This window comes from Carassius auratus, chromosome 7 (genome assembly GCF_003368295.1).
Source record: "Carassius auratus strain Wakin chromosome 7, ASM336829v1, whole genome shotgun sequence".
NCBI lineage: Eukaryota > Metazoa > Chordata > Actinopteri > Cypriniformes > Cyprinidae > Carassius > Carassius auratus.
Window position 1 is genome coordinate 23,078,505 of NC_039249.1, and position 27,182 is coordinate 23,105,686.

At 36.7% G+C, this 27,182-nt stretch overlaps 1 protein-coding gene across 3 annotated transcripts; it reads left to right on the top strand.

The window, feature by feature from the left end:
• Positions 1-1,354: 1,354 nt before the first annotated feature.
• LOC113106258 (leucine-rich repeat-containing protein 4C-like) lies at positions 1,355-26,713 on the top strand. Of its 3 annotated transcripts, none has more exons than XM_026267981.1 (3): positions 1,355-2,319; positions 4,238-4,341; positions 22,101-26,713. In XM_026267981.1, the coding sequence occupies exon 3, from the start codon at positions 22,151-22,153 to the stop codon at positions 24,044-24,046; it is 1,896 nt and encodes a 631-aa protein (XP_026123766.1). In that variant the 5' UTR covers positions 1,355-2,319; positions 4,238-4,341; positions 22,101-22,150; the 3' UTR covers positions 24,047-26,713. The 3 variants fall into 3 exon arrangements, with proteins under 3 accessions (XP_026123766.1, XP_026123767.1, XP_026123768.1); XM_026267982.1 differs by having other exon boundaries at positions 4,238-4,299; XM_026267983.1 differs by lacking the exon at positions 4,238-4,341.
• Positions 26,714-27,182: the final 469 nt, after the last annotated feature.

Sequence of the window (27,182 nt, forward strand, 5' to 3'; positions counted from 1 at the left end):
GGGTGACACAAATGAGCTTTAGCACTGCTATACAATTAAGCTATTAAAGCATATTAGGAAATATCCAGGCTCTAACTTGTATGACATGATACCTCATAATAGCATGATGATTAATGATCATCAGAACAATTATACAGAGTGTCCCACTTTGTATTCTTTCTAGGAGCTTATGATTAAGAGCATTCACATTAGTGAATTTTCCAGAGATCTATGAGATGTTGAAGTTTGATCTTATAAATTATTAATTTAAGAAATGTTAAAGAACTTTTGCATGCAGCTTCATCAAAGGCGTTCATTTGCCTAGTTACTTTCAATTACTTTGTCATTTCGTAATATATATCACACTTTATGACAACTTAATTATTTTGTATTCTAAATTAATAAGCTGTTTGTGAAAGAACAGTTTTAGTTAATGTGCATTCCACAAATAAATCATTGTGATTTTCAGTCAATATGGATCCATTTTGCACATTTATTGGTTGTTGCCATGCAGAGCTTTAGTAGAAAATTAAATCCAAGGGGCCTTTTCTTCCACTGGGCTTTTAGCTTTATAGAAAGAGTATGTGCAAGGAACTAAATCTTAGAAAATTAAATAAAAAGTGTTTCAAATTTGATTTACAGATTTGCTAATAATTATTTAACTTTTTACATTGGGGGTGGGGGGGGGGTATTGCTGAAAACCACATTTGAAACATTTGAAAAATATATACTATAATTATTACTTAATTGTAGGCCTATGTATTATATATATATATATATATGTATGTTTATGTATATGTATATATATGTATGTATATATATATATATGTATATGTATATATATATATATATATGTATATGTATATGTATATATATATATATGTATATGTATATGTATATATATATATATATATATATATATATATATATATATATATATATATATATATATGTATATGTATATATATATATATATATATATATATATATATATATATATATATATATATATATATATATATATATATATATATATATATATGTATATGTATATATATATATGTATGTATGTATGTATATAAGGTTCTTTATTAAAGGAACAATAATGCTTTCCTACATGTAAAATGTAGTGTTATCCTGCCGATGGTTGGCAGAGAACAGAAATACCGAGAGGGCGATGCATGCCGGTAGGTGGCAATCCCACATCAATTTGTGCCAATAAAGAAGAAAATAATAATTACAGAAAAAACCCACACATATTAATTAATGCAAGTTTAAATAAAGATATCATGCTGCTCTTTTTATCATGAGTAACTAAAGACTGCGATCGCACACACACACACACACACACACAACGATGTGCATCATTCAGCAACAGATGCGTTTCAAACGCGCAGTGCCGGGTTTAATATATCATCCGTCAATCGCTGCAAATATCCCCTTCTCCTCAGCCACATTTTCACAGATGGTGACTCTTTCCGTGCGTTTACACTTTCTATTTACTTTTTTTGACGAAACAAAGAGCTGGCCGGCGCAACGGCGATTTGTAAGCAATACGAAAAAAGCTTTAAATGATCCTGGACTGAGCTGAGATGAGATTCACGAAGGGAACCTATTAAGTTTTGTACGCTGACATTAAACGGCAGAATCAGCCAGAAGCTCCCTTAGCAACGCGAGTTAAATCGTTATTCCTGGATGAACTGACGGTTCAACTTTGAGGAGGCTCTGCAGTGGGCATCGCTCACGAGAAATGATGAAGGCGAGAGGAAGGAGTGCGCACTCAAGGAGGCTGTGAGGTGATACTGTAACACATTCAACAGCGTTCGGCGGAGTCAGCACGTTGTGTTACATCGATGGACTGCGGTGGTGGATGAGGGCAAGATCTGAGGAGCATGGGACCAGTACGCGTTGAACAACTGCGGTGTGTGGCAGTGGTTTTAAAGGGCACTTCTCGATCTAACTGAAACCTACCAAGTACTAACTCTACTGGATTTTACCCAAAGGGAGGCTATTCAAAACCCATGTGGTTTAGACATTTCCTTCCCGGATTTGGATACTATCCTTATTTTATGTGTCCAGCAAAACGTCAACGGTGGTAGATTTATTCCCTATTTCTTTACAGATTTTTTTAGAAGGTTTGTTCTCTTCCAGCCCCCCTCCCCCTTTTTTGCACCTGCTTTGCTTTGTCAAAGCTCACCGAGCGCTTTAGAGCGCGCTGCTCTTACTTGCATCTCCGAACATCGTGCATGGATTCTACATGCACTGGGGGTTTGTGAGGGCTGCAGTGATGCTCCCATTTACTGATATCACCTCAAAGCTCGCATTTCCTGACAGAAATGGGTAAGGAACCATAGCCTAATCTAACCGGTTTGTACAAATCTATTTGAAAGCGAACCTATTTTCATTTTAAGTTGACACTGAATGGATGCATCTCATCTTTTGAACGTGTTCCCATCTATCTATCTATCTATCTATCTATCTATCTATCTATCTATCTATCTATCTATCTATCTATCTATCTATCTATCTATGCTGCAGAGGATTATGATTTGCTTTATTTCTGTGGCTGTGATGTGGTAGATTTGGGGATATTTATTCAGCTGTCTTATGCTTTCTGTTGCTCTACTTACCATTACTTTTGCTAGAATATGGCGTTGGGTCATTCATATTCTGTTCACATGTGCATTGCTATGCTCTAAAGAGACAAGGGGAAAGAGGCAGTGTATCCATGATGGTCGACACAACTGTTTCTCATTGCCTCTAATAGACCCTAGTGACTTTTGAGGCTTCCTGAATACCGCATAAGTAAATGTTATTAGTTAACATATTGCATCATAACCATCTTATTATTAATTTGTGGTTGGAATAAAAAACACAGGACGTTCCAGGAAGGCTGGCAGCTCACACTGGTGCTAATCTGCATTTAACATTCAACCCTCACAAGGCTTCAGAACTTCACTTGGGTAGAGAGGTGCTGTAATGGACACTATAAGCAAGTCTGATTCATTGGAAAAGCCTCTGTGCCATGTATTGGTTTTTGAGAGAGCTTACGTAATTTTTGATGGATGATTCATGGATTCGTGGGTTGTTGCTTCACCAGTGGACTGAGGATTGAGGAGCTGTCTTTTTTGGGAAGGTGCTGAAAACCATTACTGTTTATGGTAGAAAAGAACATTATGAGAAGGTTAATAAAATGGGCTGATATAATTATCAGATTATTGCATTATATACTTGTCAGTGTAAGTATTGTTTAAAAAGTTCAATCAAATGAGACTAAAATGCACCAATTCTTGTTTTTCGTTTTTATGGATGTCCTTAATGCATAATTTTCTTCAAGCATTCTTAAGCTTCTAAATGAAACAGTTACATAGCAACAACAATATCTGACAAGTTAATGCTTGCAGATATAATAAATATTCTCTCTGTGTCAGATAAATATACTAAATGGGCTTTAACTTTCCCTTTCACTGCAAATAATCCATGACAGATGTTCTGAGCATTTTCAGTCCACTGTGGACCATAATCATCTTAGCCAGCTTAAATGAAAGAATCAAATAGCTCAATTACAGTATTTTAGAGAAAATTAATTCTCTTAAATTAAATGTGTGATTAAAATCACATATCCATTGAGGTCACAATAAAAAATAAAAAACATTAAAGTGATCTGCAATTTGCAAGAATTCTACAGTTCTACTGTTTCCAGTAAAGTATCTCCACATTTCTGTAGTGGAAAGATTCTTTATCTTTCTCTCTTTTCTAAGATTGTGACCTGATATTAATTCTTGGGCTGGACATTCCTTATCCCCAAACTCTTATTTGATTGTTAATATGTCAGAAGCATTTCAAAGAAACAAGGTTCAACGTGTAATGCAGGCACTGGTGTGCTGTCATGAAGATGAGTGTTAATGTATTGAATGTGTCTGCTGAGCCAAAAAAATGCCGGATACCATTCAGTTCCCCTAAGGCAAGGAGGAGCCAGTAAACGAGAGCATTTAGCCAATATCACACACATTAACCTCCGTAATATCTGCTATTTAGAGAAAAATGAAGCAGTTGAAATGCTCCTGCCCAGCCTGATGCTTCATAAAGAACATCTCTAATGTGGACTATGCTGTGCAAAATGTAAAAAGTTTCATGACATAGATTAAAAGGATTGTATGGACTAGCTTCTTCATCGTTAGATGCAAAATATATGCTAAAAATGGGGAGGATTGGGCTGTGACAAAATTATAAAATTTTATCATTTTTTTTCTTTCAGTGCTGGAGTGTTAATGCAGCGAGGCCAAATGAATGACCGCACCACTGGTGTACTGTTCTCAGGTCAGAGGAAGTGCTGTTAGACAAGATATAATCCAGCCAGCGGTGAGCGCTGCTTCTGCCAAACACACAGCCACACTGGCTTTCTCTTTAAAAATTGTGTTTTATTAATCGTGCCGTGTGCCTATTACTCTGTCCCAGCAGAATTTAAAGTAACAATAGTACAATTATGGAATAAAGTAGGATAAATGTCTGACTTCCTCCTTAGTTAAAATGTTTGACCTTTGGATCATTACTGCAGAATCAATAGCACTTGTTAGATGCATTCATGCTTATGTCAGCCATTGTGAAATGGCAACAACCAACATTCAATTCTTTTTGTGGATATTGATGAAATCTATCTGTTGTTTTTGAAGACAACATCATCTAAACTATACAGCCCAAATACCATACTAGCAATGATACACTATAAAAAATTATGTAAAAATTCATGTTTTTCATATCTTATTAAATCTTTTTCAAATTTTAATCAGTTTGTTTCGTTCATTAGTACTGCCAAAAAATGAAAGAATCATTATGCTAAAAAAAATACTGGACACCAGACTACAAGGCAGAAGCTTGTAAAGCTTTGTTTATCCTGTAACTTTGAACAATCCTCATATCTGATCTAGTACCCAGGATGACTGAGCTTTGAAGAAACTCTCTTGTTTTAATGCATTTTATTCAGGCTTTATGTTTACGTTTAATAAAGTCTCCAGTGGGAGATTCTTGCTGATGATAATTCTGAAATCACCAAAGGCTGTTGCTGGGTCATGTGACCTCTGTGAATGCCTGCTCACATTACTCTTCTATGAATTCGTACCGGAACGAAGATACCGTGGTTTATTACCTGCAGTATGTTGGTTGTCATAGTAGATCTCCCTTAACAATTTAGACTGCACTGAGGTGAATGTGCTCCTGGAATGGCCTAACCCGGTTTCCTTGCTCATTGCCTATTTGCCTGCCAAGTAATATTGGGGTCATGGGTTCAAATCCCACTGGGAGCCATTGCAAAATTCATCAAGCATATATGTAATGAGCTACCCTGCATAGTGACACAATCTAACAATTAGATCCATCCAGAATGGCTTATTTTATAGACCCGTGAAGCTGTGAAAACTGATATGTAAGTCCACCCTATTGATGTTTTTTGCACAAACCCATTTTAGATCCTTCATGGTCTCTTTTATTTTGTGATTTCATGTGCAGTGAATCAGTTGTTGAGGGAGATATCAGTGTATGATTTATAATTAGTCTGTGGTCGTTGCAAGGAGCAGATTGCCTAATGTGAATTACGTAAGAAAAAGATGTAGGTCTTGGGGAACAGGATGCAGCTCAAATGGCTCCAGATAAATGATGGAGCAAACATGCTGCACTGGTTTTAGTTCTGCAGCAGATGTCTAATGCTATACACGGCCTTTCTGACAGACATTTGGTGCACTGGAGAGGAGCCAGGGTGTTGCACAAATGCATAGGAAAGGAGAGGTTAGAGTTCACGCATTTTAAATCTATGGAGATAGATCCTTTGAGCAGCTTATTAAACAAACCTCTTATTTCAGTGAAAATGAAAATTGACTTCCATGCCCCCAGGCCTCGATAACTGTAATAAATGTCTGTGTATTTGAAATACTCAGGCTTTGCAGCTCAGCCAGAGCCCGGTATAGAGATTGTGCTGTCACACAATAGCAACAGCCTCCGTGTTGATTGTTAATTCAGAAATCCTATGTCAACACTATATCCTACAGATGAGCCAAATGGCATAAATTGTACTGTTCAGTGAGATTAGTCAGTGGAGACAGAGAAGGAGGTGTTCTCAGCTCAGCTCAGCTTATAAATATCACTTTGCCTTGATTGCACTGTATGTTTGTCATCATCGCCATGGAAGGCACAGTACAAATCTGGGTTTCTCATTATATTGGAACCCCTTTTCAAATAGCCACCTTCCCCTCCCCAAGAGGATGTCTTCTCCCACTATCAGCATATTCCGGATATGGGAGAGGAACTTGAAGGCAGTTGGCGTTTTCAAGCCTTTCAGATCAGTTGGCCTGGATTCACAAAAAGAAGTGTGTCAAAGAGATCCGTGTCTTTGAGGCTGATAAATCACAGACTTCCTAGAATACATACTGGGTCCAGGGTCGAAGCTTGTTCCACAATAAAAACATATGCCAACCAACAGACTCTCCTAATATTATGGCAGAGGTGGATACTGATCGAAACAGCTTGACATCCCGGCAGACGCATACTGACACATACTGCTATCTATGAGAAAGTGTCTGGACAGGATGGTTGAGCAGCAAATGCTGCAAAATCTAAAAACATTTACTCTTGTCTTGATGCTTTTGGTTTAGGTGATCATATTGCCATTTATTCAATAATGCATAAATTGTGTGTTTGTCTGTTGTTTTATCTTATCATATTATTGCATCATTCTGGCGTTCTCTCATACTATTGTCCCATCACTGTATTTGTCCTTTTAGGCCTAGAAATCTTCAAACCCTGTTTCAAATGTTTTTGACAAACTTTTCTAATTAAAAAATTGCAGTCATAATTTCAATGAGTTTTAATTTATTGTGAGTCTGCTTCCTTATGTTCAAATTTATACTGCAATTCTATATCTTGTATGCTACCTCAGTTCTACTCTAAAGGGAGATTGATTGTTCTGATCACTAGAAATTACTTTCTTGTTCACACCAGATTCTTATTACATCTCATATGATGTTGCTAAAAAATAACAGTATTTTGTTTATTTGCTGTAATGAAATGTTTATGCGGTTTAAGGTTTAAAAAAACACATTATTTTCCACATACTGTAAATTATTGTTTCTGCTCTATGCCCCATTTCTGAAACACGTTGTTTTTTACAAAGCTCATCATTCTGAAAAGCTGCTCTGATTGGCCAGCTATCCAGTGCATTATGATTGGGCCTCAAGCGTGTGACAGACTCTAGTCTTTGCAGCTTTATGGATCTTATCTATTAACAAACAGCTTGTAACACTCCGAAGAGAAAGGAAGACTTGAGATCACATCATATGACTAAGTAAACTGCATGTGTTTTGGCACAAGAGTAGAGAACAATTTGCACAATAACTAAATAGCTTGCTAATCAAAACTGATGAGTTGATTCTCAGTGCAGCTGTCAAAATTCTCACAACTTCTAATCATTATTTAATTGTGTTAGTCACCACATGCAGAATGATCCAAACATCAAAGTTTGTCAGGCAGTCATTTATATTCTAGGACCTGGAATATTTTCTGTTTACATGTAACACATTGCTGCAAAAATAAATTTACTGTATACATACAAATGTGTACAATACAGTATTGACTGTTTCCTTGAAAACTTCTACTGTTGAAATCTACTTGTGATGTACAATACAGTTGCATTATAGATATAATGCAGAATATAGTAGAATATAGTCTTATATAAAAAAAAGTGTTGTTTCTCATTCAATTAGAGAATAGTAAGAAGAGCCAAAGTGACTGAGAAAAACTAATATAGATTGCAGTTGACGTGGTCATAAGCTTCAGATTTCACTCATCAGTTCAGAGTTTACAGGTAGATCTTTTTCATAGTTGTTCTCCTAGAGAATTCTTGTATCAAAATTGATTTCATCCTAAGCCACTTCATTTGGTTTCTGTTGGAGATTCTACCAACTATCCAAATATTCCAGTTGTTTTATGATACTGGAATACTGAACGAATTGAGGTAATGTGCTGGCCTCCTCGGAGAGCCACTCAGGGTCTTGAAGCACACTGGATTTATGTGTGCCGGCATGCTTGCAGCTGAGTGCTTCAATTTGCCAGGCTTCATGCAGAGTCAATACTAATGACGGAGGAGACTATACGGCCACAGTCAGATTATAGCTTGGAGGCCCTCAGCTGCTCCTATTGTCATCTCAAGCAGGGAAAGTAATGGTTACCACTGTTTGACTCCCCTGTTCTCTCCTGCATTGTCTGTGGTGTGCAGTCATTAAGGTTAATGACTAGGTGGAAATATTTGTTTTGAACAGTGAAAAACATAGCTCACAGGAACATGTAGGTGTGCTGAATGAGATTTGGGGCAGTGTGTTGCCTTCACACCATTCTTCTCCCCAGAAGCTGGATGTTGGGTTGCTGTAGCACGTTCCCCTCACTGAGTGCATGCAGCAGAAGCTCACCTTGTAATTCATGTTTTTTGTATGTGACAGCACTGTGTCGGTGTGATAGATCCCTCGGCAGAGGCGGCGCTTCAGCCACATCTCATTCCCGCAAATGGATGCAGGTGTCCAGCTGGATAATCCCTTTGCTGACAGCAGTGCAAACAAATGAGGGCCTTCCATACGTCGCTAAATTAATCAAGCAGATTGTCATCAGCAACCACCCTTCTCATTTGAAGACTTAAATACAGGCTTCGCTTCATCCACCACGAGTCAATATAAGAAGCGTCAACCGGTATATGTCCTACTTTTCAGAGAGCAACAGTGGTAGGTGTGATAATGACAACGGCTAGCATCTTGGTAACAGGGCCTTTATCGATATTGAGCATGGTGGTTGATCAGTAAAACAGTCTCCCTTGTATTTATCGACCATGGAGGACCACTTAACTGCGTGAAACTGGCCACTTCCACACACTAAGGCATGTCAGTGCATTAGAGGAGCAAAGGCTCTTTGAGTGGATTGGCTGTGTAATGCAATCTGTATGCATGGGATGAGCACCATGCTAGCTGTGGCTCCTTCATTTGTGCCCAACCAGGAGGGTCAGGCAGTTGTTGTCTTTTTCTTCACTCTTCTTGGGTGCTCTATTTTTGCCTTCCTCAATCGTCAAGTTTAATTTAAGCAGAATCACAAACCAAGACACTAAGTTCTCATGGCAACACTGAATCTGCCACATCTGTAGTATCTGTACAGTGACATGCATCACCAACGATTGATTCTTTTGAATGCCTTGTGTACATTCATACAATCTAAGAAATGCATTTTTGGAATCTTCTGCTAAAACAATTTCTGTTTTAGACAAAGATTTTGTGTTTAATTACTACACGTGGTAACTTAGCTAATGAATAATGAATGTGGCTCTGCACTGTATGTGCTCTGCCTTTTAATGCACCACTATCACTCTTTGCCTCAGTCTCCTGACTCTCTCTATTCTGCTCTGTCTTCCTCTGTCTCTTGAGTTCAGTTTAAGAGGCAGACAAAATGGATATATCTTCACATTAGTTTGACAGGAAAAAAAGGATATATTGAAAGGAAGGTGAAGCAAAGCTAATGACTCTTTCTGATTGTGGGCAGAATAACATAGACTCATTAGTAAACCTCATTCAAGTGATTTTTTTGTTGCACCATCAAAACATCACTCTTGTATTTGAAACACACTGCTGGTCCAACATTTAGGGTCAGTTTGATTTTTTAAAACTTTCTGTCTCCTGTGTTCACCAAGGTTGCATTTATGTGATCAAAATTAAAGTACAAAACAGTAATATTATGAAATAGGCCTATTACCATAAATTAAAATTGAATTTCAATATATTTTAAAAATGTAATTTATTTCTGTAATTGCAAGAATTTTCAGCAGCCATTACTCCTGTATTACTGTCACATGATCCTTCAGAAACCGTTCTAAAATGCTTAAGAAACATTTCTCATTATTATCAATGTTTAAATGAGAAACTTCCAACAAAGTCTTTACTATCATCTTTTTATAAATCTAATGCACACATGCTGAATAAAATATACATTTCTTTCCAAAAAAATAAATAAATGGAAGTGTAGATTCAATTAAAATGTGTAGATTCAGAAAAAGTTAACACATGACAATTCTGTCATGGTTTACAAATTAATTTATCTTACATTTTATTTTCTGTTTTGTGTGCGAAATAATCAGGCTGTATCATAAACCAGGCTGTATGATTTTCTTTCTTCTACAAAACAAAAAATATAAATATATTTTGAAAGTCAAAATAACACTAGACCCTAATAACATTCATTGTATGGATCAAGTGAGACATGTTTTGTAATAAAAAAAAAAAAAAATACAGTTGAACTGTCCCTTTAAGCTGATATTCACTGAAAATCTTTCCCTCTACCACAACACTCAAATCCCTCACTCATTTAAATATTCAAAGGTTTCTGCCTCAAGAACCATTACAATTCATTTGTATAAATGTTACTCGAGTGACGTTTCCTTTATGAAATGCCCTAGACAGAAGGAGTGAACGTGTTGAAGCTTAGCCATAATGACAGTTATGTTTTGTGACTCTCAAGATCTTTCTTGAGTGTTTACATGTCCACAGAGATGGTATAGAGGGATGGAAATGGGCTACACATAGAAATATTTTGCCAATGTTTTTTTTGTTTTGTTTTTTGTTTTTTTTTTGTGAGAGAGAGAGAGAGAGAGAGATATATATACAGCCAGATAAACAGTGTGGTTTGAGCTAAAGAAGTAAAACTTATAGTACCATTATTGTGAGATGTTAGTTCAGTTTTTGGAGCTTTCTCCATTCAGGGAGATAGTACTGTAGCTGTACTTAGATGCCTATTGCCCACACTGAAAATAGCTGTCCCGGGGCATCACCAACTTGCCTTAAAGTGACACTGAATATATGAGCGGTACCTTGCACAAATGGAGGTGTAGGACCTCAGATGTTTACATAACGTAGTGTGCCATGCAGCATTGTAAATTCCCATTCCGTTTGATGTGAGATGAAAACAGTCATGCTGTATACTCTTGACAGTATCTCTTTCTCGTTGCCAGAGCAATGTATTATGGACTGGCTGCGCAGTAGATTTAACAGGAAACAATGACAAGCACTTCAAAGTGGAATTGAACTTGGTTGATCTCAGCCATTATTAAAACACCCATTTCGAAGATACAGACCATAAAAACTGTAAACAACAGTATCAATTTGCTTTTGCAATTGCTTAGTAGTGACTGTAGAAGCTCTAATGCAAAGCCATGAATTATTCCTAAGCAAGCTGTCTGTGTGAGAGAAAGGGATACAGAAAGAAGTAGACAGACAAAGAGAGAGAGTAAGAGTAAGCTCTGACTCACAACTGCTGTGCAACAGCCTGGACACAATGTGGGGTCCAGTCGGTGAATTAAAATCACAGCAACTTGAAAGAGGAAAGCCTGCATTCACTGCAGCAAAACATGGCACTGTTCTCTGAAAAACCACGATGCATAGTGTGCTTCACTCTTTCTGCCCTTTTTTCCTTAAATCATACTAGCGTCAAACAGGGACCACAGCAGAGCAGAGCTGCTTAGACATTTTAGCCTTTCTTTTAGATGTTTTTATTTTATTTATTTTTTTTGGATTTAAAGCTTTGCCTTTGTACTATGGGGTTAGGAGGAAAGTAATTCAATCAACAATTACTTTATGACTTTAGCATAAAATACTACATATCTTTAGCATGTTTAATAGAAGATATTAAGCGCTACATATGTAACTATGCCTACAACATTTTTTTCCCTAGAGTAAAGAATGAACATTTACAAGTCATATCAGTACATGCAGCTCAGAATACATGACTCTTGCTAATTTGGGCCAATTTAAATTAATTTGGTTAAATGTTTTTTAAAGTTAATTTCTAGCCAGAAAGCTATTAAACATAAGCTTAGTTGAGCCTTTATATGCTACTGTACATATGTATCTTCACTGAGAAGGGTATTAGTACTACAGGTACTACAATTATAGAGAAAGGCAGTTATCCTTTCAGCCCAAGAATCTGGGATAAGCTTCAGCATCCCTGCGACCCTACACAGGAAAAGGGATTTGGAGAATGGTTGGATGCATTATACTGGTATTATCGCTGGTTTGACATTGGGTGCTGTGAGGTAATATTTCTGTGCAGTTACCTACACAATAACGTAAGCAGTTCGATTTACTGATTTATTTAACAAAAATTTTAATGAAACTGAAAAATACATTTTAATAATGTAAAAACTTCACAATCATCTGGAAGAAGGAGGCGGGAACCGGCAGACATTCAAATAAATACATTAATTACAAAATAAATACAAAACAGCGTGACAGCCCCTGTTGTGCACAAATAAAAACCAAACACAAAGTAAAGCTCAGGCCTGGTCCACTCTCTTCCTTCACTGTCGTCTCTCCTCTTTTGTATCCTTCCAATCTCCTCCGTGGGACTTGAGACCGGTGAGTGTCGCAGGTGTCGCTGATTTCCAATCACTCCACCGGCCTCGCTCCGTTCCCATGGCTCTCGGCCCGCCCCACTCGTCACATAAATGTATACAATTAAAGGATTAGTTCAGCTATGAAATATGTTCAATGGTGTGTCTGAGAGAATAGAGTACCTATGGAAAAATAGCTTCATTGGGTCCTTCACAGAAACAAGTGAGCATATGCATTATCTAAAACAACAAAGAAAACAATCATATGCAAAATTGCTGATTTTCCTAATTGTCAATATTTAGTGATAGCCTCAGTATAGGACATTTTCCTTCACTTTAACAAAAATGTATCATTGTTTGTTACCACGGCAACCACTTACGATTTGCCACTGGATATGTTTCTTGTATGTAAAAAGCACCTGTACACATGAGATACAGCAAGATTGCAGAAAGAGTGTGCCACATACCGTTTAAGATGATAATACAGTATTTAAGACTATTCCATTTATATATTGATATATGAACCATCAAAGCAGTCTCACACTATGTATACAATGTATGAATGAATGAATTATGAATGAATTTTTTATTAAAATGTAAGAAACAAGGACCACTTGTTTGGGGTTAAGGTATAAGACTCAGGTCAACAGTGTAATTATAGATGTAATTACAGAAATGAATTACATGCAATATACTGTAAAAAATGTATTTACACAATATGTACATTGTACCAAATGATTCATTTAAGCGTACAATTTAAAAGTACATAGTAGTTAAGTCCTAATATAATATAAAATGGGACTAATTTTTCTGATTTCATTTTTTTATTATTAAAAATGGATTGGCTGCATAACAATTAGGGTAATAATGTGATTTTTTTTTTTAAGTGTTTTATACAAAAATACTTTTTTTGTTTTGTTTTATACATTTCAGTGCAAAAACTTTTTAAAATTAATAAATAAAAAATAAAAAGATTAATAATATAAGATTCTCATTGTACAGCATATGTTGTGCATATGGGCATAGTGTGAGGTCCAGAATACTGCAGGTACATGTTGAAAGGTGACTCTTGATTTTACATTTCATATTTCATGAGGTACAGTCCCTGTGATTCTGGATTCGTTTATATTGCATTCAGGGGTCAGTGCAGTGTGCTTTTAAAGACTGCTGTCTGCTGTGTTTTAGCATGGTCAGCACTCTGCCTGCCTGATTTTCAATTTGAACACTGAAGTAAACTGAAGGGGCCAGGACCAGGAGTTATCGCTCTGCTTGCATAGTCTGGAAGAAGAGTGTCTTGTGCTCTGTCACTACAAATATCACAAGTACTTTGACTTAACCACGGGGGGAAACAGCAGGGGGAATAAAGTTTAACAAAACGGGTGTTAGTGTAATAATGAATTCTTTTCTCAACCTTTCTTTAGACTTTTAATTTTTTTAATATATTTGTGTTTTACTCATAGACAGTTGAGTTGTGAACAGCTCACTAAAAAAAATCACAATGAGAATATGCAAGATCCTTATTCCTCCAGCTGTGTATATTCACCAAAGCCAACTCCTGCCAAGTCACTCTTTGTCTAGTAATTGTATTCTTACTCCACAACTTAGCCCATTACAATATGGATTTTCTCCCAGGGATGTGGTTGGAGAGCAACATACAAGTTGTTCAAACACTTCTGCTCTGATAGATTATCTGCTAGGGCCTGTTGTGATGAAGGGTCTAATGTTATATGGGCAAATCTTATAAGGTCCTAATGTTCCCACGTAGTGTTCAGAAAAGCTACAAAGAAATGTTCGGTGCTGCAGAGACATCAGTTTGTCGAGAATTGCTTTAAGTAACTGTGTTAACTGGCGCAACTGTGCTACGTGCTTTAGTTTCATGACCAATGGCGTTATGGTTTCAGTGCAAAAAAATATCAATAACCAGCTTTTTTCACTATCCTGCTGCAGTACTGTGGGATGTGGTTTGGCAGTCCTGACAGTTTAAAAGTGCACCAATATTTTTGCTAACAAGGCCCTCACGACATCAGGAACATGGGGGTGCACCATCCCACAGCCAATAAATTACCCCCACTGCTCCTGCCTCTGCCTGAGTTTTGCAGTCACATGCTTAATACAACACTGCATCGTCTATTCTCCAGCAAATCCAAATAGCTTTCTGCAGGACAGTACATGCCATATCTCATGGTTAAATGATTACAGTCAATATTTAAGGCCATCGCAAGACCATAAAACTGACTATCGGCATGAGGTCCTCTAATGATTTAGTAACTGGCCATAAATATAGACAGTGGATTTGATTTAAGTCAATATCTGTAACTCATCTATAACTTGAGTTTCCCTGTAGTATTGCACAGCTGAATGTTGTTCATTAGAGAATGCAAGTTCTCTTTATGCTGTGAATATAAATAGGTGACTAAATTAACTGTGGAAGGTCATAATTTCCCAAGTGAGGGTTGCTAACATGCTTACAAGTAATGATTGCAATTTCATTTTCTTGATTTAATAGGCCAGAGGAAAAATAATTAAATTGCCAGTGGTTCTCTGTGTGTTTGTGCCTGTGTTTATCTTCACAGATTCAAACTCTTGAAAGTTGGAGCTCTCGACTGAAGGCCCAAGGGTATCTGGGCTGAGCTAATGATAATTCTGAGGTAGTTTCTTTAACAAGTTCATCAGATTGATACTATTAGTAGAGATATTAAAAGTGGCAAGACTAATGGGATGTTCAAATATCAATAGTAATTACATGAACCTATTATTAAAGACTAGGTAATATTAGATGAATGTTAGCAGGATACCATAAGGAAATCCCAGTACTAACTAGAGTTGTACTCGAGACCACCTGAACTGAGACCAGGTCAAGACCCAAACCAGACCAGAATCCTTAAATTCATCTGAAAGATCCACATTTACGGCCTAAATGATGTCTTGAAAAAATATATATTTTTTATATAATATATAAATATATTTTTACTACAATTATAACTGTGTAAACAATGTTATGAGATTAATGTTTTAAATATAATATTCTGAATATAGAAATATTTAAATAAAATGTTTAATTTAAATAAATGTTAATATATAATTGTGAAAAAAGTTGATGGAAAAATAAGTGACATTAAATAATATCAAACTAAAACCCACAGAATGTGCAGCAAATAAATTAATGAGCAAGTTGTGGAATAATTTATTCAACTTCTTTGTTCAAAGAAGCTGATTCATTCAGTAACAGAACACTGCTTGTCACACTGTGTCTTGCTTGGAAATAAACAACAGTTTGTTGCTGCAAAAACCTTTTAAAAATTGTGTCTAAAATGTAAGTCACTTAATATTAGCTTCTCGTTTACTGAATGTTTGTGTAAAATCAATATCACGTTTGCAATCATGCTGATATTTGCAAAAAGAGTTCTCTTGCTCTTGTGATATTACTCAATTACATCATATTAGAATATAAAATGCTTGTTCTCATACAAATACTTTTTATGAACATTATTAATAGTCAGACGATTAATCGTGATGAATCTAATCCGAAATAAAAGTTTTTTACATAATGTATGTGTGTCTACGGTGTATACTTATTATGCATATATAAATACAAACACATGCATGTATATATTTAATATATATATAATAAAATATAAGAATATGAGTATACAAATGTATAAACACATAAGCCTAAATATTATACTGTATATATATATATATATATATATATATATATATATATATATATATATATATATTCTCTGTATGTTTGTGTATTTATATATACATAATAAATATACACCGTACACATACATATATAATGTAAACAGATACTTTTATTTTGGATGTGGTTAATCACGATTAATCATTTGACAGAACTAATTAATAATATTTTTTGTGACTAAAGAAAAGCCACAAACAAAACAACAATAACAAAAGAAATCAAATTACAAATAAGTGCATATATTTATTTACAGTATGTTGATTGCATTTAAAGCAGTAAGTTTTAGATCCAATCACATTAATAATGTTAACAAATGAATCGGACAGTGCACTGGCAATTTAGTCATTATCCCTGCAGCTGTGGTCTTGACAGGTTTTGAAAGAAAATCCCAAATCCCCTTAAACTGCGTATACACTACACAATTTAAAGTGGTCATCGGATGCTACATGTACTTTTACAAGCTGTTTGAACTGAAATATGTGTTGGCAATGTGTGTACACAACCACCCTATAATGGTAAAAATCCACCCAGTGTTTTTTCTTTTTCTTTTTTCTTCTACTAAAATTTTTACCCCTTTCTCAAATCGTGCCGGTCTCAAATGCCTGTCTTTGTGATGTCACACAGACAGGCCCCTCCCATGATAGTTTGATTGACAGTAGCATTTCAGCAGAGACTGGACTGGTGTTTTACCTCAGACCTGCCCTGAGTGAGCTGTCATCAGTCTACCATTGTTTCACTGCCGGAGCAGATGTAGACAAGAATGTCTCCGAAGCTATTGAGGTGTTCTGTTGTTGGATGTAGTAATGAACATAGTAGTCGTCATTTACTCCCGACATCTGAGGTGCTGAAGATGCAGTGGATTAATTTGTTTTTGAAGGGAATGCACCCCGAATCTACCTAAATGTGTCTATGTTAACGTAAATCATTCATGATCCAGATTCACCAACAGATATAAGGTTTATTAATGAATCTTTGCAAATCTTTGCCTTTTCTAATAATGTGCTAATTAGGGAGTTTCACGATGAATGCGGCTATTAAACAGTCCCTCTGAGAGCGGCTCAGAAAAGGGGGCTATATATCTGTCCTGTCTGTGACTCAGAGCCTTGCAGTATGAAATGCATTATGACTGAAAATGACACCAGCTACAACATACAGCCAATGAGAGAGCAGGATACAGGACAAAGTATATTTCTGTTTCTCTTTTTTTTCTTTTTTTTTGCTGCAATTCAGCACAGAAATTCTGGACCGCGAGTTTCTTATAGCGCATGCCTTTGGTAAACAAGACAGTCTGGGGTTCTTCCAATAGTGAAATATTGTGTAATGTGTAACCCTTGGCTGCCAGTCCGTCATGTAATGTGCAAACCAGAGCAGCTTTATGAATAGACATATAGTATTAGACAGTCAAGACCAAACCCAAAATGGCCCCTGAGATCAAGACCGAGATGTGAGTACTGCAACATCAATACTAACATTATAAAGTTTAGGCTTTAGGCATTTTTGGTGGAAAACATTAGATCCATGGATCATCTCCCTGCAGCCTGATCCACCCACACAGCCTGAGAAGAGTGAGGGGGGGAAAAAGAGTGATTACGGCCATTTCATCTGATTATTCATCAGTGTCATTATGATAATGGAGGCAGCATAAGTTATTTTGGCACAATCCAGTGATTATGGCGATTATACCTGGCCATAGATGCTTCAGTCTAAATGACTTGACAGGCTAAGACTCCTACTGGATGCACAGAGGAAGCTGAGGAAGATCTATGTGGGAGTAATTTGCATTACTCCCTCGTTTTGTATCTATTTTCTCTGGCTAAACTGCTTGAAAGGCCCTTCTAAGAGGCAAGTAAGATATTGATTTTTTACTTGTTTAAACACACCGGTAGGATAGGGCTTCGATCAATTGAAAGATGTGCATCACTCTCCTTAGAATATACTGACATTCAGATGCTGAATTGAATTGCATTGTACACCTTGTTGTTTAATGCAGTAAAGGATTTTTTAATGAGCTGGAGCATTGCAATAATTTTAAAGAGCATGAAATAAATTGCAGAATCAGATCATACTTTTCCCAGTTACTTTGAAATCATACTACATACAACGTCAGTTTTATCCCATTGTTTAATGTCACTGTCTACTCAAGGTGAACATGACATGTACTTATTGTGCACTTCAGTCTTTGTGAATTTAAATGGAGGACTGCCATTTGTAAAGTCTCTACTTTGGCTTCAACACAGTCTACCCATTTAAGTAAAGACCTTGGCAGGCATCCCATAAGCAAAATCCATTCTGTAAGCCATTGTTTCCAGGTCCTGAGGAGCCAACGTAGTGTCTCCTGAGAACTCACTTTAGCGTGTTGTTTGGTTTGTCTTTTTATACTTCTACGGCAGATAAGCAGAGCACACTCCAGAACATTGTACTGTGTATTTACATTTCTTTACATAAAATTTAGATTGAATTAATAACTGCTTCTTTAATTTTTTTGTTGCCTCTAACCCCAGCAATGAAAATGCTAAAAGGAATTTATGCACATAGCATTTACCTTAGCTAAAAGCATTAAATATTTCACACACATTTTATTAGGTGTCTAGTGTAAGATGTTTACCGCTTTGTACTCAAAACACAGCCATGACTTGACTGCATTTGGATGTATATTCCTCTATAACACTAAATCGATCATTGTCCTTGTGGAGATCCTTGGTGTCCTAAAAGAAGGAAACAGAGATTTACCGAGATAACAAACAGAGTAGCACAGTGTACTGAAAGATTGCTTCCAAGGATAAGCTATAAGATTCTGTGAATATTAATTGGCTGATTGGCTACAAAATACATAACCCTGCCATGGGAAAAGATTGGATATTCATCCAGATCATCATGAGCTCTTTTTATTGATTTTTTAAATATTTATTTTGTAATCTGGGGATAAACAACATAAAATGATAATGAGCAATAGTGCAATAGAGTGCAGTTGGTATAATGACTTTAATTAGTGTCCCTCCTAGTGTCCTTTTTGAGCTGTTAAAAAACGTCTTCTCTCTGATGTCTTAGCATTTTAAAGAGCTATCAGACTGACTTTGAAGTAAATTGCAGAAAATGACTGAGACCAAGTTATAGCCACCAGTAAACTTACAGCTGTGCTTTTTGATCGCAAATGAGCTTAGACTGTAGCACTCATGTGAACATAATGTTTGAGCACAAGATATTTTGAATAGGATGTCTATTTGAGATGATTTTAAAATAAATTTGTTTAAATGCTGGGGGGTGGCATTTCAACAGCTCTCTGAAGGAGGTTAATGTTTATTCGATTTTTATACTAATTTCCCTTTATTTTATTAATCTTCTACCTTGTAAAGAAGCCAATTTAAAATTGTTTACTCAAAAAAATCTGTTTCATCAACTTCATCCATGTCTTTATTTTGTGTCTGTGTTATGTGTTAAAGCTTTATCTGTGGAGCACTAAAGTAATTAATTTGATTGGTGTAAGAGACCTCAAGGAATATGCAGGCTTTGGAAAGTGTACTGCGGGGGAAAATTCAGTCAAAAAGCATTAGATTAGTGCTTTACTTTCAAGATTCATCATCATCAACAAAGAACAAGTACAAGCCTTGTACTGTATATGCGTTTGAATAATATGGAATTGTTTATGATCATTAAAATGTTGGGAGGCCACTTTATATTAAGTGGCCTTAACTACTATGTACTTTTAAATGAATCATTTGGTACAGTGCACTTTGTGTTCATATATGTTTTAACATTGTGCTTATATTAAAAAAAAAAAAAATACCTGCATGTATTTACATCTGTAGTTAATTTATGTAATTACTGTACATTTATAATTAAACTGTTGACCCATCTCTTACACCTTAATCTAACCATCCCAACAATTATCATCAAATTATTTAGAATTTTCACTGCAGCATATTTATATCTTAATTATAATAACCATAAAAGCACTGCCATAGGTACATATTAGTACTTAAAAAATAATTTACCCCTAAATTGTACATATTACTTCCTACAGTGTACATATTAGTACCATTTTAAAGGGCGCTCTATGTCCCCAGTGACCGTTTTGTATCTTTTTTCTGAGTGTATAATGAGGCCTTTGCATAATCAGACAGAAAGGGACTGGTTTAAAATATGTCAGACACATGAGTTTGAATGCGACAATTGTGAAAAGAGTGTGTCAGAAAATTTAGTACCTGCCTAAAACTTGCTGTTTTATACTTGTTCTATACTTGTAGGTTTTATGCATTTTATGCAGTTGATGTGAGCTAATCACTCAATCAATACCTGAGAGATTAGCTTGCTACCTCTGTAAATTCCATGGTTATTTTTGGTAATGAAAAAGAGGCTCCTGCCAGGACATGCCCTGATTACCTCACGCATCCCATTAAATGTACGTCCATTGGAAGTTCTCTCAGCTTCTCACAGTAAGGTGTCAATTACGCTGCTGTTAACTAACATTCATTGCCTACTAGTGAGATTAACATCTCACTGTGACTAAATCAATCTGAGTCCTCACTTTTAACAATTTTATAAGATGATCAGCAGCACAGATGCACAGTGAGACCATCCGAGACGTTTAACTAGGATATTACAGACAAGAGAGATGGATAATTCTAATTGAATCATTATTTTTTTTCTAAGGAGACTGGGATATTTAAACTTGATCATCACTGACAAAGTATGTAATATTTTTCAGTCTGGATTCAGACTGCTTCTAACAACAGACTAATCTAATACTGACAAAAGTCAAGTTCACAATCATCTGCAGCATTTATTTACTGTATATCAACCAGCATGCAACCCACTCATGCACTGAGGTTGATGTTTTTATTGGTGTCATGCATCTTCAGTTCACAGCGCCTGTTGCCATACTGATCTGTCTCATATTTATTTCATTTCTATGTTGAGAGATTATGAGAGAAATTATAACATAGCTCGCTTGATATCAAAAATAAAAGCATTTCTATGTATTTCAAGATACTCAGTTGCTTCACTTCATAATACACAGAAATTCAATTTTGCTTGTCAAAACGAGTTTCAGAGGTCCTGAATTTCTGTCTCCTTTTATTTCCCTCTCATTATTTATAACAATATGGATTATAGTAACCTATTTGCAAACAGCATAGGTAATAATACATCTTATTTTTCATAAGAACACTTGAGCAGGTAATGAGAGCAGAGACTTGCAGGGTGAAGGGATTTTAAATATAGTGTGTGATGTAGCAGTGGCACATTTCTTGTGTGTTTTGATATTCGGTTGCTCTGTATCTTCATAGCATGTGCAAGCACATAGAGTTGAATATACAAGCCAAGTACACACCCTTATCTGCTAGATATGCCCAGTGATGGACCTGTCTGCACCTTAATCCATCCCTCCGACAGCTTGTTGTGACAGGATTTCCATACATATAATTTTAGTGCATGGCATAAATGATTACGGGGGCTTTAGGGAATTTCACACTAGGCACTTGATAATATTTTAATGAAACAAATGTTCAAAAAATATCTTGCTTTTAAGAATTACAGTAACATCACACATGCATTTCCTTTACTGGGTGTGGCTAGTTTTTCTTTTGAATTAATTTTTTTTTTTTTTTCACTGTGTTTATTGTAGAAAATGTCTTGAAAGTGGGGATAAAAAATTGTTGATCAGAGTGAACTCGTTGACTAAGTTCAGATCTGCTATTACATACAGTACAGTGCAAAAACAAATCAAGAAATTGCATCTTGAATGTATTGTATTGTGTGTGCTTCTCTGTGGTAATGATGCTCCATTCATCAATCACATCAGTGCATGTGCACTGCCTAAACAACAATCCTTGTTTTCATCAGAATATCAGAAATGTACATTCATTTCCATTTGACAGAAGAATGTTCTTCTTGATAAATAGCAGAACATCAGTGGAATTTGATGTTCTGTTTGACTACCATCATGTTATACTCTGACAATTCAACATGACATACTATGCTAACAGATTTATTTTCCTCTTTCCTCTTTTTCAGATTGCCCATAAATGTTCGGGGAGAGAAACTCAGCGGGCATTAAATTATGAATGTTGAACAAGATGACCTCTTACCATCAGCGCCAGATGTTGAGAGGTCCTAGATGGAAAGGGGCTTGGTTTGACCCCTTGTTTCTTCTGCTTCTAGCCCTGCAGTTGCTTGTTGTCGCTGGACTGGTACGAGCCCAAACCTGTCCTTCTGTATGTTCCTGCAGTAATCAGTTTAGTAAGGTCATCTGCACACGCAGAGGGCTAAAGGATGTCCCTGATGGCATTTCCACCAATACACGGTATCTAAACCTTCAGGACAATCAGATCCAGGTCATCAAAGTAGACAGTTTCAAGCATCTGCGACACCTTGAAATTCTTCAGCTCAGCAGAAACCACATCCGTAACATTGAGATTGGCGCCTTCAATGGGCTGACCAGCCTTAACACTCTGGAACTTTTTGACAATCGCCTCACGACCATCCCAAATGGCGCCTTTGAGTATCTATCAAAACTGAAAGAGCTGTGGCTTAGGAATAACCCTATTGAGAGCATACCGTCTGATGCCTTCAGTCGCTTGCCCTCCCTGCGGCGGTTGGACTTGGGAGAGCTGAAGCGTCTCTCCTACATTTCCAGTGGAGCATTTCAGGGCTTGAGTAATCTTCGATACCTGAATCTGGGCATGTGTAACCTCAAAGAGGTTCCCAATATTCAGCCCTTGATTCGTTTGGATGAGCTGGAGATGTCCGGGAACCAACTCACTGTCATTCAGCCCAGTTCTTTTAAGGGTCTCGTCCATCTTCAGAAGCTGTGGATGATGCACGCCCAAGTCCAAACCATAGAGCGGAACTCTTTCGACGACCTGCACTCTTTACGAGAGCTCAACCTGGCTCACAACAACCTTACCTTTTTGCCCCATGATTTCTTTATGCCTTTGCACCACCTGCAGCGAGTACATCTGCACCACAATCCCTGGAACTGCAACTGTGATATTCTTTGGCTGAGCTGGTGGCTGAAAGAGACTGTACCAACAAACACAAGCTGCTGCGCCCGCTGCAATTCCCCTCCGAGCCTCAAGGGGCGGTACATCGGTGAGCTGGACCAGAGCTACTTTCAGTGCTACGCACCCGTTATCGTCGAGCCACCTGCCGACCTCAATTTGACTGAAGGAATGGCGGCAGAGCTCAAATGTCGGACGAATTCAGTGACCTCGGTCAGCTGGCTAACACCAAATGGCTCCATCATAACACATGGGGCGCTAAAGATGCGCATCTCCGTCCAAAACGACGGAACGTTAAGCTTCACCAACGTCACCATCCAGGACACAGGAACCTATGCTTGCATTGTAAGCAACATGCTAGGCAACATTTCGGCCTCTGCTGTTCTCAATGTGACATCCGTTGACAACAGCGGCGTTAGTTACTTTACTACGGTCACTGTAGAGACAATTGAAACCGTTATCGATGGGGAGAGCAGGACACCAGTGCAGCCATCTTTTGGCTGGGCGTCCTCTTCGACCACAAGGGGAACACCTATTGCCACCGAGAGAGCGTACACCATTCCTGTGACTGATATAGACATTGATGGCGCTCTCAATGGTTTGGAGGAGGTGATGAAAACCACCAAGATCATCATTGGCTGCTTTGTGGCAATCACACTCATGGCGGCCGTCATGCTAATAATATTCTACAAGATGCGCAAGCAGCATCACCACCAGGATCATGATGGGCCGATCCGCACCATCGAGAACATCAACGTACACGAGGATCTGACGAGGGTTCCGGCCTTGGGGAGTCACCTGACTCTCTCACCCCTGGAGCATGAGCATTACAACCACTATAACTCCTACAAAACTTCTTATAACCATGTGTCTGCTCTCAGCTCGCTGCATAGTTCAGTTCATGAACCTTTAATAATCCAAGCCAGCTCAAAGGATAATGTGCAGGAGACGCAAATTTGACCATGTCGGATGAACCAAACTCTACTAATGCTGTTTAAATTTTGGTTCGGACGCGCTGTCGTAATGAAGATGACAGTGTGCATTAAGACATTAAGCAATGTCAGTGAGAGCCAGGGTGTATAATTATTTTACAAGTGTCTTTACAGATCTTATTTATTTAAAGATATGTGAAGTGACTGAATCATGAAATCATTTTCTTTCTTTTTTTCTTTTTCATTTTGAGAACTTGGGAAATGAATGGTTTACTTTTCATTTGTTGGTAGAATTAAGGTCAGCTGCCATGATTATTAGAGCAATGAGACAAGAGTTGTGTTTTTGTTTTTTAGTTGTGGCATATTACATCCCTTCACACCAATGTGTTTTCGTTTTTTTTGAGACACTGGAAACAAGAACTGGCCACTGAAAAAAGCAGACTTTAAAACGCATGGAGCACTTAGATATGAATGGTGGGGCTGATGGATGGGGTGACTCTAGAGAGGTGTATAAATGGTTACGTTTCCTCATGAAAAATCCTATTACTGAACAAAAAAAGAGAACGCTTTCATTGTCAGTGCCAGGATTATTCTGCAAATGCAGCTTGTGAGATATTACATATTTCTAGTATTTATAGAAGCCAGTGTTCGGAGCACACATCAATTAACTTCAGTTCAGAAAACAGGTTTGCATAATTGCCTTGAATTACAGCCCTTAAGTCAAGATAGTGTCTAAAAGCTGGCACTGGAAATTCAGCATTTCAGGTTCAGCATTTTTTTTTTTTTCACAAAATATATTTATAACTGTAAATGCCAACAACCTATGAATATAAAAATGAATTCTTTATACCAGTGAACATCAGGCTATTACAATTACAGCCCCAATGCCACATGTGTGTGGGATATAATAGTATGTTAACCAAATGCAACATATGAAATAACTCTTGAGTGGCTGAGGACAAGGCAAAATGATTTCTAAGATCGTTTGTTGTGCGAGTTTCAGACAAAAATGGCTATGAGGAACTAAAAAATAGCCTGCTAATGTTACTATGGAAACCAATGACCTACTGAAAAAAAACCACACTGGACACAATCAGAGGGCAGCCCAGTGCTTAAAACATTTTTTTTTTTTTTTTTTTATAATTGCATTATTTTCAATAGAGCTTATTTGTAAACCACTTGTTTTTACTGTGTATGTGTTCTTTTATATGTTTGTGTTATATCTGCCATATACCATATAGTTATTCTTTTACCATTGTCTAAAGAATTGTATGTTCTGTTTTGTATTTTGAAATCACTTTTCAATGTAATGGAATGGTTTGACTCACCTAACATGAGTGTGTGAATGTATCGTGTGTCCATATGTGCAAAGTTGTATGTTTGTACGCTCTGCCATGAAACTCTGTTTTTCACCAGTTTGTGTATTGCTTTCTCAAAATGTTTCTCAGCATAAAAGCTGATGTGTGATGTCTCTCTCCCCCTTTTAATCATTTTGGACGGCATGATAAGAAGATGTGATACTGGTCTCACCAGTCAACTGCTGAAGTAAACCTAATAGGTTCATTTGTCAAAGGCATCAGAACGGTACATGAAGTATATACCTCTAATTCATCACATGAGTTGACAAGTTTCATTTTAAATAGATGTGTTTGCCAGCAGGGAATTCATCACACAACATTGTGTATGTAAGGTTTTAATCTCACATTTTAGCAGTGAATTAACAGAATCATCTACTGAATGTGACAAGAAAACATATTTCATCTTACATGATTCTTTTTGGATTTAATTTTACATTTTCATTTTTTGGTGGCCCCAGATGTTTCCTTTTACCCTCATTGCCGTTTATATATGGAAGATGAATTATTATCAAATGATGAACTTGCTTCCCAGCATAGGTGTTTTTTTTTTATTATTATTCATTAATTTTTGTATTCAATTAAAAAAAATGCTTCTACCTTTTTATTGTACATAATAGATGGGATAAATTGGGAAACTAGAAAAAACAGCGTAGTGCTGTTATAAAAAAAATAAAAAAAGAGGACAATGTCTCTGTTTTCAGAGGGTCTGTATATGAATGCTAGCTTGCTCCTATCTGCTTCAGTGTTCCTGAGCACTGCATCAGTTACAGAAGCTACTTGACTAGATCATTGAAACCTACATGGCCTACAGTACATAGAAAATCTGTGGTGTTGGACTAAGCAAATTCTCTTTTGTTTTCTTCTTGTGATCTGTTTGTTATTGGTAACTCATTTTAGATTTCTATGCTGAACTGAAGTGATTTTTTTGGCAAGAGAATGTCTCTTTATTGACATATTTCTACACGAACTGTTATTGAAAAATAACCAATCATATTTCTGTCAACTACACATTTGCTGATCAATTCATAATGCTACTGTATGGGGATAAAGCTAACTAAACGTTAACCATGGAAAAAAATAAAATAAAATACCAGAGATTGTAGTTCATACGGTCCATGCTGTAAATGTAAATAAAATGTTTTGGTTTTTTTCGAAAGTGTGAAGTGCTGGGTGGGACTTTTCAGAATTTGACGTCATTTGCTTTGGGTTCATGGTTATTTCCACAAAACCTTTCATTCGTATGTCTCTTTTCTCTCTCTATAATAAAAAGAAAAATCATTTCAGACCAATAACAGCTGGAGAATCACACCTCGAACAGAAAACATTATTTTAATCTCTATAAAATACTGTATTTCTGACTTGTGGCCCAAGCCTTGATTGGTAGTGAGAGGCATTGTAAAACAGGCCTATGCATAAGCTCTAACTATACAGTATGTGATGTTTTCAAGAATTGTATTTTATTTATTTTTATATATCACACCAGTTAGTACTAATCAGTGCTAATGTTGTTGTGTTAAACAGGTGTCGAGTTTTCATAAATAACAATGAGTTTTCAAACTACTGTAGTAAATGTGTTGATGCACAGGATGACCCTGTCTGTTCGAGAAACCAGAGACTAAAGCAGAGATAGTCCACCTGTAGAGTACATATATGTGCATTTTATGATACTGTTGTTGTCAAATTTGATTCCTTTGTTTGAAATATGTTACTATTTTAAAAAACTGTTGCAGAGATTTCTGTCTCTCCCCATTCAAGTAAATATGAGCTGAACTTGCAAAGCTGGAAATAGCTGCCTGTGGGTGTTAA